This window comes from Vulpes lagopus, chromosome 5 (assembly GCF_018345385.1).
Source record: "Vulpes lagopus strain Blue_001 chromosome 5, ASM1834538v1, whole genome shotgun sequence".
NCBI classification, from domain to species: Eukaryota; Metazoa; Chordata; class Mammalia; order Carnivora; family Canidae; genus Vulpes; species Vulpes lagopus.
In genome coordinates this window covers 83,941,633-83,961,288 of record NC_054828.1, presented here as the reverse complement: position 1 = coordinate 83,961,288, position 19,656 = coordinate 83,941,633, and the positions used below count along the sequence as shown (strand labels likewise).

The 19,656-nt window shown below is 39.4% G+C and overlaps 1 protein-coding gene across 3 annotated transcripts in view; it reads left to right on the top strand.

The window, feature by feature from the left end:
- The first annotated feature begins 1,251 nt into the window (after window positions 1-1,251).
- Window positions 1,252-19,656, top strand: part of EXOC6B (exocyst complex component 6B) — a 620,952-nt gene continuing 602,547 nt past the window's right edge. For all 3 annotated transcript variants that reach the window (XM_041757049.1, XM_041757048.1, XM_041757050.1), the window contains exon 1: window positions 1,252-1,496. In XM_041757049.1, the coding sequence (XP_041612983.1) occupies window positions 1,384-1,496 (113 nt within the window). In that variant the 5' untranslated portion in view covers window positions 1,252-1,383. The remainder of the gene's footprint in view (window positions 1,497-19,656) is intronic.

The following is a 19,656-nucleotide window of genomic DNA, read 5'->3' as shown; positions in this document are numbered from 1 at the left end:
CACCCAGTCATTCTGCTCCAAACCTTGGAGTGATACCCAAGGTCCTCCAACTCAATATCTAGTAAGTCATGCCAATTCTGCTTTTTTCCATTTGTTCATTCTCTTTCATTCTCATTGCTACAGGCCTTAAAATTCTTGGTTTAGGCCTTAAAATTCTTAAAGTGTTCAGCCGTTTCCAAATTTTCTATCTCTATGGACGTCACACATTTGCCTTTCATTCCATTCATTGTATAATGTAAAAACTCAAGCAGTAATCAACAAATATGATTTAAAAGTTCTAATCTGGGGAATTTATGAAATGCAAATGCCTGGATCAGAATGTCCAGATGGTGTAGGACCTTTAGTCTGTATTAAAACAACGCATCCAAGTGCTTCTGATGCAGTCGGTTGTTGGACCGGTGGAGCCATTAGAATAAAGCACAAATTTCCTCAGCCTGATACTTCTCTTTAGGGTACCTTTGCAGCTCCATCTTTTACTACTACTTCTCTACACGCCAGTGCATATGAAGTTTTTGTTGGCCTTCCGGACGATCCTAACACCTTCCAATCACACCTTCTAAACTACCAGGCCCAGTCTTTCTATGAATATCTTCACAGCCAGAAGTGATCCCTGAACTCGATTCTCAGACCTGGCTCACAGCCACATTCTGTCTTACTCCTTAGTTTGGGGATTCTCCAGCTTTCTCTCCTTGAGAGCTTGTAAGATCGCTTTCTGCAGAAACCCAGTTTGCTCTGTCTTATTATTCGCGTGTACAGAGCCTTGTTCACATCGTGGCAAGGGTCTTAAACAAGGATGTGTAGGATCAGGGCCATTGCCTGACTTGGTCACCGTTGCACATGCGGTGTCGTTAAATGTTCCTGGCTTCTAGTGGGGCTTTCTACGCGCATTTGTGGATTCAAAGAATCAAGAAGCAGGAGCAGGGGAACATAAAAAATAGTGAAAGGGAATAAAGGGGAGAGGAGAAAAAATGAGTGGGAAACATCAGAGAGGGAGACAGAACACGAGAGACTCCTAACTCTGGGAAACGAACTAGGGGTGGTGGAAGGGGAGGAGGGCACTGAGGGGGGCACTTGACGGGATGAGCACTGGGTGTTATGCTATATGTTGGCAAATCGAACTCCAATAAAAAATAAATTTATTAAAAAAAAAAAAAGAAGCAGCAGGACCGCGGCGGTCACTGCCCAGGGAACTGCAAGTCCCAGCGGGCATTGCGCGGGACGTCGGCGGACGCGGTGATGCAAGGGGGCGTGCCGAGCCCGAGGGAGGGGTCGTCCTGCGGGTAGCCGGAGGCCCGGGAGGCTCTGGAGCCTAGGGCGAGAGAGGGAGCGAGGAAGGTGAGCAGAGGCGAAGGAGGGGACGCGCTGCCCGGCGCCCCCCAGTCTATGGAGCGGGGTAAGATGGCGGAGGCGGAGAGCCTGGAGACAGCCGCGGAGCACGAGCGGATCCTGCGCGAGATCGAGAGCACTGACACGGCCTGCATCGGGCCCACCCTCAGGTACCCCGGGGACCCGGGCCACCGAGGGGCGGGCACGGGCGGGACAGGGGCCAGGCCCCTTCGGGGTGGTGCGCCCGGCCGGCCGCTCGCAGGGCCAGCGCCCGCCCCGCCCTTCGGGGATCCCCGCGAGCCACCTCCACCGTCGGCGAGGCGGGTCTCCGTCCACCGCCCGGGCGTGGGGTCCCTCCTCACCCGCCGGCGCCCACAGCCCAGTTACTCCGCAGCCTCCTCTTGCCTTCCCCCGGGCTGGGGCAGTCTGGGTTCTGCCTCCCAGGCTAGCGCGGAGCTGGGCGACCAGAGCGTCCCGCAGAGGGTAGCCCTCCGCGAACCCTCCCCCTGGGGACCTCCCCCTTCTCCGGCTCGGACCCCATCCTGCCCTAGACCAGAGTCCTGCTTTACGGACAAAACATAAATCCACCCTCGGTCTGATGATCGGAAGTTAAACTCGTGCCTCCCGAAAATCACAGCCACTTCTCAGAAGCGAGTTTCTGAAAATCTTAGGCCTGGAAGGAAGGAAGTTCCCCTCGACCCGCGCCCCTCTCCTGGGAGCGGGTACTTGCCGAACCCCGTTAGTAGGACGACCTCTTCCAAAGGTGCAGCCTCATGTAGTCTCACCGTTGAGAAAAAGTTATCACCCCTTCTGCCTGCCCCCCTCATACCATTACTTCCCCCCTCCCCCTTACCTATCTATCTATCTATTTATTTATTTATAGATTTTATATATTTATTCATGAGAGACCCAGAGAGAGAAGGGCAGAGACATAGGCAGAGGGAGAAGCGGGCTCCATCTGGGGAGCCCGGGGCGGGACTCGATCCCAGGACTCCAGGATCACGACCTGAGCCAAAGGCAAGAGGCTCAAGCACTGGGCCATCCATGTGCCCCCCTTCACCCCCACTTAGTTTGTAGATGTCAAAACAAACCTCCACTTTCCTCAACTTCATGTATTTATCAAAAACTTAGGCACCACTTACTAGGAAATTGCAAGACATTGTGTTAAGCAGTTTACAAATGGAACTTAAAAGGCAGAGTAGTCCTATTAGGTGGATGCTATTACTACCCTCAGTTTATAGATGAGGCACAGAGACTTTAAGTGACTTGCCCAAGGTCACAGAGAAAGTGGGGGAGTAGTGAGTCCTACTCAGGCTGTCTGGATCCACGGTCTTAATTTTTTTTTTTTTCATATTCTTTTATTGGAGTTTGGTTTGCCAACATATAGTATAACACCCAGTGCTCATCCCGCCAAGTGCCCCCCTCAGTGCCGGTCACCCAGTCACCCCAATCCCCGCCCACCTCCGCTTCCACTACCGCTTGTTCGTCATAGTCTTAATTCTTAACCTCTGTTATGTCTCAATTGGTGATTATCATATCTCCGTACTTTGTGTTAATTACTCACCAAATTCAATTTCAAACCACCTTTCCCTTTCCCCTTACTTTACTGAGGCCCTGGAACTAACTCATCTTCATCTTTCCTGTTGTACCTCCTGATCTTCATGCAGTCAGTAGATAGATAATTCTCCTACCTACCTTGTACAGTCTTGGGGGCACTGTTCCTCCCTTAAAAAAGAAGTTATAAATCACTGCTTTTTTTTTTTTTTTTCTTCCCATAGGGAGAGTTGCCTTATGAAAGAGTGTTTGAAGGAGGAGGAGGCTGGAGACTTTACTCCTCATCTCCACTGCGCATTTTTCTTCTCTGGGTCACCTTGTTAGCTACTTCCCTCTGTGCCTTCTCTGTCAAGACCATTCTGAGTAGTTTGCCTTTGTCCCTTATGGCACTGGGATCATGACTATCATATTCCTTTCTTTTTCCATTTTCTTGAGCTCTTAAGGATGAATGTTCCTTCTTTCATTATCTTTATTTTTTTTTAAGATTTTAAAAATTTTATTTGAGAGAGGGAGAGCAGGAGTGGGAGGGGAGGGCAGAGGGACAAGCAGGCTCCCCACTGAGCAGGGAGCCCAGATATGGGGTTGGGTCCCAGGACCCAGAGATCATGACCTGAGTTGAAGGCACACGTTTAACCTGCCTTGAGCCACCCAGGCACCCTTCATTATCTTTACTTTTATAAAAACTGCAGACTGCTTACTAGTATTCTAAGTGCAGTTCTAATGGTTATTGACATCGTTTTTTTTTTTTTTTTAAGATTCTATTTATCTATTCATGAGAGAGGCATTTATCTATTCTCACAGAGAGAGGCAGAGATATTAGGCAGGAAGAGAAGCAGGCTCCATGCCGGGAACCTGCCGAGGGACTCGATCCTGAGCCAGAGGCAGACGCTCAACCGCTGAGCCACCCAGGTGTCCCAACATTGGGTTTTTATAGCACAAAATGTTACTGGAGTTACTGAGGATGCTGTTTCAGTATTTTATTAAGAAATTTGGCTACTGAGCTGCAGTTCGCAGCCAAGCAAAGTTCCCACTGGAGTAGTTGGGATTACCAGAGTTTTTAGGAAGGGTTCTTTATCAGAATACCCTCAATATTGTCTTGAGTTGGTTGTGGTTTTCAATTGCTGTCAGTCTTGGTTTATATTAATTTAGTGTTATCAGTGTAGTTTGTTGTGATTTATTATGTTACCCCTTCACTGAATCATAATGCATATCTTCAACTGAATTTTGGCCTATAATTTTCTAGTGTCTTGACTTAGTAAGCTTTATGATTAAAATATGTTACCCATTCTACCTAAAATTTGCTTCATTGTTGTTACCGAGTTCTTTTTACCCTAGAAAGTGGGTTTTGTTGGGGTAGGTGGATTAAGGGATCTTCTGTGCTAAGGGGACATGGTAAAAAAAAAAGAAAAGACATTTGAGAACTACTGCAGTATTCTGCCAGTTTTAGTTGCTTTTACTGATTCCCTGGATGCTTATTAGGGGCTCTTCATTTTTGGCCTCATCCTGTCTTGGGCAGGTAACTCCAAATCCCCAAGATTCAATCAGTTGAACATCATATAATGCAAGTACTAGTATCCACTGTTTTTTGTCCCTGGTCTTGATGATTTCTGCCCATATTCATCAGGCAGGATTCCTTATCCCACTCAGAGGCAGCAGCATGCACAAACTTGATGTTTCTGAGCCCATGCCTTACCCTGGATGCCCCTCCAGCATTATTATCTCCTCTGTTCTTCCATCACAGTGATTACATAGGTTTGATTAGGGCAGTAGCCTCTCTTCCCCTCAACTGTAAATCTCAAATTCCTCTACCCTTTTTCATACTCCTCTGAATGCCTTCTATCTTTTGATGTAGCATTTCTAAAGCATTGGATTCTTAGCTGTTCCTGAGCTAGGTTTTGTAACTGAAGAGGAACTAAGGAAGAGAATCACAGTAAGTTGTATTAAATATAAGATTAGTGTACCTATCCCCACAATTCCTGCTCTTCACAAAAATCCACATAGTTACATTGCCTAATCAGACTCTTTCCTTTGCCATCCATTGCTTGTGAATCATTGCTTGCTTTCTTTTCCTTTGGTGTTACCAAATTATTCTTCCAGTCTTATGCCTTTTTGTTTGAGGAGCCACAAAAATGGCTTGATTTTCTCACTGTATAACTATCCTTATCTTAATCTCGAACAGTGCATGCAGTGGTACTCAATTCTCATATATCGTAAGGGAGTGCCTCTCCTTTTTCATTGTATTCTGAAAGGCCCAAGCATATCCATGCATATAGAGGCTGTTGCCTAAAAAATTTTTTTGGGAAAGCAGCCATCTCTTTCTTCTCTGACGTCATCTTAAAATTTTTGTTAGCTGCAAGTCTTAATTTTGCAGATGAGGAAAAGAGGCCTATAACATATTAGGGCCTGTCTTTTTTTAGATTTTAATTTAAAAAATTAATTTTAAATTAACTAATTAATTGAAAAAAAGATTTATTTATTTGAGAGAAAGCATGAGTACAAGCTGGAGGAGGGGCAGAGGGAGAGAAACTCAAGCAGACTCCGTGCTGAGTGCTAAGCCCATCTTGGGGCTCAATTTCACAACCCTGAGATCATGACCTGAGCTGAAATCAAGAGTCAGACACTCAATCCACTGTGCCACAGGCACCCCAGGGCTTGTCTTGTTTTTTTTTTTTTTTTGTCTTGTTTTTAAAATAATAATGATTCCTGCTCTGTAGTGCTAATACTAAAATATTGATCAGAAATCACTCATGAACAATAGCTCTATATTTTCATTTTTCAAATACCATTTCTATATATATTTTTTAAGATTTTATTTATTTATTCATGAGAGACACAGAGAGAGAGAGAGGCAGAGACATAGGCAGAGGGAGAAGCAGGCTCCATGCAGGGAGCCTGATGTGGGACTTAATCCCGGGACATGGGATCATGCCCTGAGCCAAAGGCAGATGTTCAACCACTGAATCACCCAGGTATCCCCTGATTTCTGTATTTCTAATCATCTTTCATATTGCTATTCAGTAGAAGTCATTTCCTCATTTTACTCTTTGGTTTTAGCAGTTAACATTTAGCCTTAATTGCTATTTAAGATTTTGTTTTTAAGCTCTTAAATTTAACAGTAAAATACACAGCCTTTAAAAATATAGCTTTTTGGAGATATGATTAATACATCAAACAGTTCACCCATTTAAAGTGTACAATTCACTGGTTTTTAGTATATTCACAGGGTGTATAACCATGACCACAATTTAATTTTAGAATATTTTCATCTCAACATCTATTTGTAGTGATTCTCCATTCTGTCCCCACTCCCTAGGCAAAAACAACCTTCTGCCTTTATGCATTTACCTCTTCTGGACATTTAATATAAATAGAACTGTACAATATGGGGTTTCTTTTGTGTGTGTGTGACACCATAATATTTTCAGGGCTCATCTATGTGGTAGCTTGTATTGGTATTTCTTTTTTTTTTTTTAATTGCTGAGTAGTATTCCATTGTATGGGTATACCACATTTTATTTATTCATCAGTTGATTGATATTTGGATTGTTGCCATTTGGAGACTGTTAGAACAATGCTTCTATGAACATGAGTGTATTACTTTTTTTTTTTGAGTGTATTAATTTTTGAGTGGACATATGTTTTCATTTCTCTTGGGTATATACCTAGGAGTAGAATTTCTAAGTCATATGATAACTACATTTAACATTTTGAGAAACTGCCAAACTGTTCTTTTCTGAAATTTTTCTTTTTCTGAAGAAAGAGAGTGAGGCAGGGGAGGGGGCAGGGCATGGGGGTGGGGCAGGGGAGCAGAGGAAGAGAGAGAGAATCTTAAATAGCCAGCCTCCACCCAGCACGGATCCCTCTGTGGGCTTGATCTCATGACTGTGAGATCATGACCTGAACCAAAACCAAGAGTTGGATGCTTAACCAACTGACCCATGCAGGAGCCCCTCCTAAACTGTTTTCTAAAATATGGGTACCATTTTACACTTCTACCAGCAATGCACGAGGATTCCAGTTTCTCCACATTCTTGTCAGCACTTGTTGTGATTTTTTTTTTTTTTTATGTTAGCTATCCTAGAGGGTTTGAAGTGGCAATTCACTGTCGTTTTGATTTGCAATTACCTAATGGCTAATCTTGTTGTGTGCTTATTAGTCATTTATCTTTGGAGAAAAGTCTATTCAGATCTTTTAGTCAGTTTTTAATTGGGTTGTCTTTCTATTGTTGAGTTGTAGTTCTTTATATATTCTGGATATAAGTCTCTTATCAGATATCTGATTTGCAAATACTTTCTTCCATTCTATGAGTTGTCTTTTCATTTTCCTGATGGTATCATTTTCTGCACAGAAGTTTAATTTTTATGTAGTTCAGTGTATATTTAAATTTTTTTTTTAACCTGTGCTTGCCTTCTAGATTGTTGCTTTATATATATATTTTATTGTTACAAAGCTGTAGTATTGGTGAAGGGACAGTTTAAAAAAAATATTTTATTTATTTATTTGACAAAGTGAGCATAAGCAGGGGGGCTGACAGGTGGAGGAGAGGGAGAAGCAGGCTCCCCACTGAGCAGGGAACCCTACATGGGGCTTCATCCCGGGACCCTGGGATCATGACCTGAGCCCAAGGTAGATGCTTCACTGACTGAGCCACCCAGGTGTTCCAGTGTAGGGACGATGTTTTATCTTGCTTATTTAACCGAGTTGTTTGTAAAGCTGTCTCTTATAGAAAACAAATTGGGAGGATGTTTTCTTTTTTTAAAGATTTTATTTATTTATTCATAGAGAGAGAGAGGGAGAGAGAGAGAGAGAGAGGCAGAGACACAGGCAGAGGGAGAAGCAGGCTCCATGCAGGGAGCCGGATGTGGGACTCGATCCTGGGTCTCCAGGATCAGGCCTCAGGCTGCAGGCGGCGCTAAACCGCTGCGCCACGGGGGGCTGCCCGGGAGGATGTTTTCTTTTTTTCTTTTTTTTTTTTAATAATAAATTTATTTTTTATTGGTGTTCAATTTGCCAACATACAGAATAACACCCAGTGCTCATCCCGTCAAGTGCCCCCCTCAGTGCCCGTCACCCATTCCCCCCCACCCCCCGCCCTCCTCCCCTTCCACCACCTCTAGTTCATTTCCCAGAGTTAGGAGTCTTTATGTTCTGTTGTTTTGCTCAATGTCATTTGATAATTTAATATGAGGACCTGTTTTCCCCATTTACTACTTATGTGCCTTTGGCTGCATGGCTTTGTTTTCCATCTTCTGCTGTCCTTTATTACCTAAGTTGTACAGAAACCAGTTAAGCATAATCCTTGGTTCATGATGTGTTATTATTGGCACATGCATGGACTTCTTTAAGCAATTAGTTATTTTTATAAACAACTTACCACCTGAGTGGGCAGATTTTTCTCTTCTGTTAACATGGGGATGATACCATGTCTACTGCAGGAACAGTATTTTAAAAAAAGGGAGACAAAACATTCTTCATGGTACTTGTGTAGTAGTTAGATAGTGTGAGTCATCTTCTGCCTGTTATCTTTGAGTTTGCTATGTGAACTTAAGTATTTCTCTTTTGGGAGTTATGTTAGTTTAGTGGTTCTTTGCCTTTTTTTTTTTTTTTTTTTGGCTTGTTCTCACCTATTTGAGGGATATAATATTCATCTGTAATCAAGACTCATCAAAATATTTTGGGATGGAGAATGGAAGAGGATATAGGAAATAGTTATAAAAGCCCCTCCAGGGAAGCCCAGGTGGCTCAGTGGTTTAGCATCGCCTTCAGCCCAGGGCCTGATCCTGGAGACCCGGGATTGAGTCCCACATCGGGTTCCCTGCATGGAACCTGCTTCTCTCTCTGCCTGTGTCTCTGCCTCTCTCTCTCTCTCTTTCTCTCTCTCTCTCTCATGAATAAATAAATAAAAATCTTAAAAAAAAATAAAAGCCCCTCCAGTAATTCTGACATAATCCTCCATGACAGTGAGGGGAAAGAAATGATTTCTCATGTTGATTGCTTTTTTGCTTTTTTTTTTTTTTTTTAAAGATTTTTAAAATTTATTCATTCATGAGAGACACACACACAGAGAGAGAGAGAGAGAGAGAGAGAGAGAGGCAGAGACACCGGCAGAAGGAGAAGCAGGCTCCATGCAGGGAGCCCGATGTGGGACTCAATCCTGGGACTCAAGGATCACACCCTGGGCTGAAGGTGGTGCTAAACCACTGGGCCACCGGGGTTGCCCTGATTGCTTATTTTTAATAATAGCTCCCCTTAAAAAGTAGCATTTTTATATTTTAATTCTAAATGGTATATGACTTTTAAAAAGATAGAAGAAACAAACAACAAAAACTTAATCCTACCACCCTGTCAAAACTTATATTTGCATATTACTTTTTAACTTTTTCCGTATGCATTTTATTATATTAAGTATTAGAAGAGTACTCTCATGTTTTATCTTTGTTTTTCAGTTACTTTCTTAACATACAGTTTCATACATTGTTATGTATTTTAGTAGCTTTATTCACGAATTTATTCATTCAGTGAACATTTATTGAGCAACTTTTATGCACCAGATATTATTCCCGACTCTTGGGTACAACAGGAACAAAACAGATATGTTCCTGCCCTTATGGACCTTACATTCTGGTGGAACACACAGAATGAACAAACAGATACATAAAGTAATACTATTAAGTGATTAGTGTTACATATGATCAGGTGTTGTTTTCCATTGTGTTTAGAAAAAGTTGCTCTGACAAAGGTTTGACTAGAGTGAAGGAGCAAGGATGTGACTCTCCAGAAGTCTTCCAGACGGAAGGCACAGACAGAGAAAGCCCTCAAGAATAGCATAATGGTGGAGGTGATGGTAGGAGATCAGTCTGGGTCCATGTCATATAGACTAGGAGGTACAGAAGAGTTTTGAGCAGCAGTGACATGGTCTAACTTAGGTTAAACAAGGAACATTCTGGGTGTTGTGCGGAGATGGAATAAGAGAGGAAACAGGAAAGTCAATCAGGATATTTGCAGTAATGAGAGGCAAGAGGTGGCTGTGGCATACAATAAAGTGTTGGGAGGAGGTGGTGATAAATAGCTGGATTTCAAATATATTTTTAAGGTAGAGCCAAAATGTTGAATTAATTATGAGGGTTAAAGAAAAAGAATCAAGGATGATTCCAAGGCTCTTGCTTAAGTATTAAGTCGCTGGGTGAATGTGGTTGCCATTTAGTGGGATAAGGAATAAAGGCGAGGAACTTTATTTTTCTTCATGGCACTTAAACTGCTGCTTGACATATAGACTCCTCCACTAAAATTGGTTTTCCAGGAGGAGAGAGATTTTGTTTTTTTGTTTGTTGCTGTTTCCTAGGAATCTAAAAGAGTGCTTGGTATATAGTTGGTGGTTAGTAAATATTAATGAATGAATAGAATACAAGAATTGTACCACTAACTGTAAATTATCTGTAGATTGATTAACTGATTTGTAGATTAACTGTCTTAAAAGAATATGACTAGGCTTTTGAGAAAAAATAAAACTGCTGAAAATCTGGAAAACTTCAACATATGAGATGTGTTTATTTTTTGGAATTATATATAATTTTATTGTTCCTCTCTCTCTCTCTCTTTTTGTTTTGGTAAGATTTATTTATTTATTCGTGAGAGACACCGACTGAGAGAGGGAGGCAGAGACACAGGCAGAGGGAGAAGCAGGCTCCTCACAGGGAGCCTAATGCAGGACTCGATCCTGGATCCCGGGATCATGACTTGAGCTGATGGCAGGCGCCCAACTACTGAGCCACCCAGGCGTCCCTCCTGTTTCTCTTCATCAATCAAAAGTATAATCTAAAATAATTGGCCCCTAAAACCTGTCATCTAATATTTTGTGTCATGTTGTTAAAAGTTTGCAAATTTAAGTATGATAAATCTAGTGATTAAAATGTTATAATTTAAGTGTACATTGTATAAATAAAGCTTAGCATTTGGAAAAATAGAATTGTACATTTGGGGGGGAAGGGGAGTGGGTAGCATTAAATAAATTTCATTATCATATGGAATAGGAAAATGACTTTTTGTCATTTGATAAAAAGTTAGGTTTTATTTTAATAACATCATTGAATTGTTGAGCAAATTGGAAAAATGAAAAACTGTAAAAACCCTCTTATAGCTAATAAGACAATACTGATTTGGTTCAATTAGCAATGGACTCTGTGTCTGATTTTATTTGAGCTACATAAACAAAAATTTTCATTGAAGTTCTTCCAGTGGAAGGTTATTCTGGTGTGTCATCTGATTAGAGTCAAACTGCATAAACATTAGTAGTCACAGAGAGAAAATAAATGGGAGGAGAGTATTTGGCAATCATTCTTTTGCTGAATACCAAGAGTATATTAGTTATCAGATCCAATATATAATGCTGGTGAAACTGATCTCCTGGAAATATAATGTTGAAAATAAAAGGCGAATAGATCAATTATCTTTATTTGTCTGGATTTGAAATATTTTATTTAAAAAATGGAAGGAAAAGGATAGTAATCATAGATCTAATAAACATATTTTTCTCCCATTCCCTCTGTTTCCCCATTCAATTAGTTTGTTGTTTATTTTTCTATTGTGTTTTTAATGCAAATGTAAGCATTTATACTTTTATTTTCTCCCCCTTTTACACAATAAGTAATGTGCTGAATATACAGCCCTGCAGCTTTGTTTTTTACTCATCAGTGTATTTTGGAGAGCTGTTCATATCTGTATACAGAGATTTTCCTTATTTTTTTTTTTTTACAGCTACATAGTATTCCATTATGTGAATCTGTCATGGTTTATTCAGCCAGTACCCCTTTTCTGTATAGCTGGGTTATTTCTAGTCTAATGCTAGACAAAATAATGCAGCAAGGATTAACCTTGAGCATTTTTTTTTTTTTAAAGAGAGAATGTGTGCATGTGTAAAGAGAGCGGAGGGACAGAGGAAGGGGAGAGAGAAAATCTTAAGCAGGCTCCAGTTCAGCATGGAGCCCAACACGGGGCTTGATCTCACAACCCTTGAAATCATGACCTATGCCAAAATCAAGACTCAGATGTTCAACCAACTGAGCCACCTAGATGTCCCCCATTTGTTATGTCTTTTTTTTTTTTTAAAGATTTTATTTATCTATTCAGAGAGAGAGAGAGAGTCAGAGACATAGGCAGAGGGAGAAGCAGGCTCCATGTTGAGAGCCCGATGTGAGACTCCATCCCGGTACTCTGGGATCACACCCTGAGCCAAAGGTAGACGCTCAACTGTTGAGCCACCCAGGCGTCCCCACTTGTTATTTCTTACTGTACTTTTCATACTTTATACTTTAGGGTAGATTCCCAGAAGAGTTATTGCTGGGCGGGGACATCTGACTTTGGCTTAGGTCATGATTTCAGGGTCCTGGGATCAAGCCCTGCCTTGGCGTATGCTCTCAGCCGGGAATCGCCTTCTTCCTCTCCAGCTCCCTCTGCCCCCCCCCCCCCCCCCACTGGTGTTTGCTCTCTCCCTCTCTCTCTCTCTCTCAAATAAATAAATGAAATCTTAAAATTCTATTAAGAAAAAGAATGATTGCTGGGTCAACTGGTGCATTAATGTATATGTAATCTGGAAGGTAATACACCTTAGAGGTTGGACCATTTTGCTCTTCCTCTAGGAGTTTGATATTGCTCATTTCTCCATGGTTTTTTTCAACAAAGTGTGTGTATTACGCTTGATTTTTTGCCAATATAATAAATGATAAATGGTATTTCAGTGTAGTTTTCATTTGCACTTTTATTGTGAGTCAGGCTGAATATGCATATGTTTAAAGGCTTTTTGTATATCTGTGTGTGTGTATGCGTATGCATGTTTGTGTGTACTGTCGATATGCTTTGCTTATTTTTCTATAAAGTTGGTATTTTTTTCTTTGATTTCAGAGCATCAGTAAAGAACCTTTCATTGTTATGCTTTGCTGAAATACACCAGGAGTATATACCAGGAATATACAGAACGCAATGAGTTTTGATTACTAAAAGAAAGAAACCATTGTTTTTTAAGAAATGAAAGCTTCAAACTTGTCTTTTCATTATTTTAGTCATAAAGGGATATGAATAAGCAGACATTTTAAAGGAATTAAAAAAAATCTTATGAGATTGAAAATTTAAAATCATATTTTTTGGGGACTGCAATTACATTGTATAAGGAATATTTATAAGGAATATTAATGAATCAGAAGTTGTCAATATTTTAGCAAATTCTTGTTTATACAATTTCTGGCATCAATACAACTAGTATATGAATTTGTTGCAAAAAGTTATCGATAAGGACAATTTAGTATGGTTTTGGAAGCAGTTTGGAATTTTTTCTTTTTTTAAATTTTTTTTTTTTTGATTATTTATTCATGATAGTCAGAGAGAGAGAGAGAGAGAGAGAGGCAGAGACACAGGCAGAGGGAGAAGCAGGCTCCATGCAGGGAGCCCGACGTGGGACTCGATCCCGGGACTCCAGGATCATGCCCTGGGCCAAAGGCAGGCGCTAAACTGCTGAGCCACCCAGGGATCCCCATCAGTTTGGAATTTTAGATGATTTTTATGACATAGTTTTAGTTTGGAATATGATATATATGAATATTAATTAGGTCATTGAGGAAAGCAAAGATTTCTGATTTTTTACATCATTGCAGTTGATAATTTGTAATATTTTCTAATGATATAATAATTGATTTAATTATATACCATAATCAAGCTTTCAGCTGAAGGCAACTTGAATAAATAACATTAGTGAGTGGCTTATCTATGAAATGTATGATTTGAGGTTGAGATGCTGAGCAATGATGACATTGTAAATTTGCTTAGGGGAAATAGCAGAAATAGTTGAGGGGGGGAAGAGTTACTAAAAATCAAAACTGAGTTACACACAGAGCTGAGCTTAAACACATGAGACCCAGGGTGCTTATTAATAGGTTATTTCTTTAAAAAATTTTTTTTAAATTGGAATTCAATTTTCCAACATATAGCATAATACCCAGTGCTCATCCTGCCAAATGTCCCCCTCAGTGCCCATCACCCAGTCATCCCAACCCCCCGGCCCACCTCCCCTTCCACTACCCCTTGTTCATTTCCCAGAGTTAGGTGTCTCTCATGTTTTGTCACCATCACTGATATTTTCACTCATTTTCTCTCCTTTCCCTTTATTCCCTTTCACTAATTTTTATATTCCCCAAATGAATGAGACCATATAATGTTTGTCCTTCTCCGATTGACGTATTTCACTCAGCATAATACCCTCCAGGTCCATCCACATCGAAGCAAATAGTGGGTATTTGTCATTTCTAATGGCTGAGTAATATTCCATTGTATACATGTACCACATCTTCTTTATCCATTCATCTTTCGATGGACATAATAGGTTATTTCTTAGAGATTTGTGGTGTGGCAGTGGGAAAGAAAAGAGTAAAGCCGTTTTAGTGATTTAGTAGTATCTGCCAGAGTATTTACACCACAAAGATGACAGTTTGCTCAAAGACTCACCAGTATTGCACAGACTTTGTTTCAGTATTTGAATGAAGGAGAATTCAGTGACAATAATAATGAAGTATTTTAATACTTTGGCTATTTTTTTTTTATAATGCTTTTGTTTAGCGATTGAAGACAGCGTGTGGGGTTGGGTTTGCAGGCAGGCGAGGAAGGGAAGAGAGCTGTTTTTTTTTTTTTTTAAGATTTTTTAAAACAAAATTTGTTATTCATGAGAGGCAGAGAGAGAGAGAGAGAGAGAGAGAAAGAAAGAGAGAGAGGCAGAGACACAGACAGAGGGAGAAACAGGCTCCATGCAGGGAGCCCAGCGTGGGACTTGATCCTGGGTCTCCAGGATCACACCCTGGATCGAGGGTGGCACTAAACCACTGAGCTACCCGGGCTGCTCTACTTTGGCTATTTTTAAAAAGCAATTTGTGATGTGTATCTATAAGTTATATTTATATTTTCCATTTCTGGATGTCTGCAGAATGGTTAATGTTTTCCCTTAAACTGCAGGTAACTTAAAATTTCTGCCACATCTGATTAGTCTTCTTTTATTCTGGTTAAATGACAGTTGACTGTTCTTTGTCTCTTTTTTTCTTTTTTCTGATTTTCCCCCTTGTCTTGTTCTAGAAAGGAATTAGACAATTTCAAAAAATCTACATGATTTAAAAAGTACACATAATAGATACATAAAAAATGGTGAAGAAATTGGAGTATGAGAAAACAAAGGTAGGAAGACTATGAAATCAAGAGTGAGAGCAATGAAAAGACTCATATTTGAAGGCCTGTATGTATTCTTAAGGTAGGCTATCAGTTTGGTTCTAGGCTTTCCAGCAGCTAGTGCGAAAGAGAGACATACTCTGTTATTTGAGTTATGGTGTTGTAAAATTAAAAAGTAGTTACTTAAGGAGAAGCACAGCTATTCTTGGTTCTGAGTAAAACCAGAGAACTGTTTCTCCCATATGTCTTCACGAAGAAGGCCCTGTATAATGTAACTTTAATATCCATATAGTAAATGCAGCAATATGTGACAGGCTGTTTCTTATATTGTCCTTTAGTGAAAGCATATGGCATAACCAAAATACAATTTAGTAAAGGCAGATCTGCAGGGAGCCAAAGGAATTCAGTTCTCTGCTGGTCCTGGCTTAATAAAGGCATAGATTTTATAATACCTGTAGTGGAAGTTAAAAAGTGCATTATCTGCACCACCCCCCTCCCCCCTGGCCATTTTATTTTTTGATCATTGATCACTTTGAGAATCTTATGAACTCTATGTCCTTTTCCTTAGTAAAATGCATATGTATCCAGTCTCCATCATTTCTGATATGGAAGAGTATATGCATTGCATGTACACTGGTTAATTCTTTGTAAGTACTACTTTTAAATGGCAAGGTTTTTGATAATTAAAGAATATCATTAAGTTCAAGATTATGTAATTTTTGTCATATTTTTCTGAATAGGAAATACACTTGCCTGTATTCTTAATTAAGTACAGAGCTACATATACCTTAAAAGCAAATAAACCAGATATGGGTTGGATTAATACCTTTATATGAAAGTTGAAGTGGCTGATACAAGTCATCTTATTCTTCCAGAAGAAGTGGAGTGAGAGTATCCAATGATAGGGCTAAGATTTTTCTTTAGAAGTAATTTGGGATGTGTTCTAGCACTCAAGTAAATGCTATTAAATCCACAATGATTTTATTTGGAACAATGTTAAATTTGATGTTAAAGAATAACCAATCCACCTTGATCACTTGAAAAATTGAATTGCCAATAGATAAAGTAACCATAGATATTTGCCTTAAGCTATTTGGAATATACTGTCTGGAAAATGTATGCCTTATTAAGGAGGTTATTTACCTGGAACCTATCCTGTTCTAGGTTTATAAATTTAAAAAATTGAGATATATAACTCCAAGAGTATAATGATTGATAAAAGAATTTTTAAAAAAGATTTTATTTATTTACTCATGAGAGACACAGAAAGAGAGGCAGAGAGACACAGGCAGAGGGAGAAGTAGGCTCCATGCAAGGAGCCTGATGTGGGTGGGACTTGATCTTGGGAATCTGGGATCATGCCCTGAGTCAAAGGCAGACAGACGCTCAACTACTGAGCCACCCAGGCATCCCTGATAAAAGAATTTTTAAAAAAGATTTTATTTATTTATTTGAGAGAGTGAGTGAGAAAGAGAACAAAAGCTGGGAGAGAGAAAGAGGGGGAAGCAGACTCTGTGCTTGGAGCCCAACGTGGGGCTCTATCCCAGGACCCTGGGATCATGACCTGAGACGAAGGCAGATGACTCGTCATTGACTGAGCCACCCCAGCACCTGATTGATAAAAGAAATTTAAACATATATATATTTGTATAACCAAAATTTAGAACTTTGAAACACATTATGTGGTGAAAACATCTAAGTGAACGAGAACTCTCACAGTGAAACCAACTAGATTACCTTAATGTGATTTATGATGATATGTATGGATTGGAACTCTGTTACAAATACCTGCTTGCCTTTCACAGTTTTGAAGATAATCACATTAATATGTGCCTTGCACTGTAGTGAATTTATCTTTAGTCACTACTGTGGTTTGATAATCAGATCAGTGGATAAAAGCAAAAGTAAAAAAATGACACCAGTGGTGAATTTTTTTTTTTAAGAACAATTCTATCATTTTTTGAGCATTTGGTTGCCTCTGGTATTTAGAATGTTAGATAAATATTCTCTTGTATGTTAGATAAAATGATGAAGGCCATTTGTCAAATATATTGATTTGGCTTAAAATACCAGCTCTTTCGCTATATTTGTTTTGATTAAGTAACACAGGCTTCTAATTTTGATTGTGCTTTTATATACTTGGAACATGACAAACTGTGTCAAAAGCACGTCTTTTGGCACTATATTGTCTGATGGAGCACTGACATCTTACAGTATGTTGTAAGCCAGGTGTCTTTGCTCCTATTGTTCTCAGTATCTCTATTTTTGGAACTTGTTTCTTTATGTTTTTCTCTTTGCAAATTGTACCTTTGTTTCTTTCCTCATATTTGTACTTGCTTTTGTTTTTGTACCCCCCTTCTATTTCCTGTAATTTAGAACTTTAAAACACACATTATTCAGTGAAACATCTAAGCAGGCAAGAATTATCAGAGTACAGCTAAATTCCACTTGCTGGAATAGCTCTAGTGCCAATAAACATTAAGATTTTAAAGGTATTGATATATAATGTGGATCTTATCAGGCATTAAGAATGAGTGAAAACAGTAGACATTGAGGTTGACTGAATCTATGTTATGAAACATTTTTGGTTTGGCGTTTGATTTTTGGGAAAGACATGTTTGTGTAACATATTAAAAAAAAGGAAAGAAATAAGGGAGCTAGCCAAGCAATATTGTTTTGATGAGGTAGAAGAATTTCTTCACATTTGTAAGGAAGAAGTGTACAATGAAGATCTTTTGGCATTGAAGTAGCAAAAGTAAGAGGAAAGTGAAATGAGAAGAGCTCTTGAAATCCAAAGAAAAATAGGTTATTAGAAGCATCTTAAATGGTAATGTCATGTGACTATATACATTATTTGCTTTTTTAAAAAATTAAAATTTTCATTTTGCGATAATTGTAGATTCAGGTGCAGTTGTAAGAAATAATATATAGATTTCTTGTACCTTTACAGTTTCCTACAATGGTAGCATCGGGCAAAACTGTATCATGTATCACTGTATCATGACCAAGATATGGACATTGTGTCTTCAAGGTCAAGATTCAGAATACTTCCGTCACTATAGGGATCAGTCACCTTGCCTTTTTTTTTTTTTTTAAGATTTATTTATTTATTCATTCAGAGAGAGCGAAGAGAGAGGCAGAGACACAGGCAGAGGGAGAAGCAGGCTCCATGCAGGAAGCCCGATGTGGGACTTGATCCTGGGTCTCCAGGATCACACCCCGGGCTGCAGGTGGCGCTAAACCGCTGCGCCACCGGGGCTGCCCAGTCACATTGCCCTTTAATGGACATAACCCCTCTCTTTTTGTCTCCATCCCCTCTTGACAACGACTAATCTGTCCTCCAGTTCTATAATTTTGTCATTTCAAGAATGTTATATAAATGGAATCATACAGTATGTCACTTTTTAGAATTGGTGCTTCTCACTGAGCATTAATTCCCCGGAGATTCATCCAGGTTAGTGTATCTATAGTTTGTTCCTTTTTATTGCTGAATAGTATTCCACGGGATAGCTGCACCACAGTTTGTTTAGTCATTCACCCACTTAAGAAGGTCTGGGTTGTTTCCAGTTTTTGACTATTAAAAGTAAAGCTGTTATAAACATTTTTGTAAAGGTTTTTGTGTGCACATATGTTTTCATTTCTCTTGGGTGTATACCTAGGCGTGGAATTGCTGGGGCATATGGTAACTCTATGTTTAACTTTTTGAGGAACTGCCAAACTTATTTTCCAAAGTGTCTGTACCATTTTATATTCCCACCAGCAGTGTGTGTGAGGGTTCGAGTTTTTCCAGATCCTTGCTAGCATTTGGTATTGTCACTGTTTTATTTTAGCTATTCTGATAACGTGTATAGTAATATCTCATTGTGGTTTAAATTTGCATTTCCCTAATTGCTAATTATGTTGAACATATTTTCATATACTTATTTGCCATATGTATATCTGCTTTGTTGAACTGCCTCTTCATGTCTTTTGCCCATTTTCTAATTAGATATTTTTTAAGTGTTGAGTTTTTGAGAATTCTTGATGTGTTATAGATTCTAGTTTTTTGTTGATATGTGGTTTGCAGGTAGTTTATTCTGTTTGTCTTTTCACTCTCTTAACAGGGTCTTTTGCGGATCAGAAGTTTTTAATTTTTGTTGCGGTCTGATTTATCAATTTTTCCTTGTATGAATCATGCTTTTGGTGTCAATTCTGACAACTCTGCCCAGCCCTAGATTTTAAAGATTTTCTCCTGTTTTTTTTTCTCTAAAAGTTTTATAGTTTTACTAAAATGTAACATCTATGATCCATTTTGAATTAATCTTTGTAATTTTTGTATAAGAAGTGAGACTTTGAAGATTTTGTTTTTGCCTGTGAATGTCCAATTGCTCTAGTACCATTTATTAAAAGGGCTGTTTTTCCCCTACCAACCAGCTTTTGCACCTTTCAAAAATATTTTGTGGGGTGCCTGGGTGGCTCAGTGGGTTGTCTTTTTTTTTTTTTTTTTAAGATTTATCTCTTTATTTTTAGAGAGAGAGAGAGACAGACAGATAGCACGGGTTGGAAGGGCAGAGGGAGAGGGAGAGAGAGTTGCAGTCC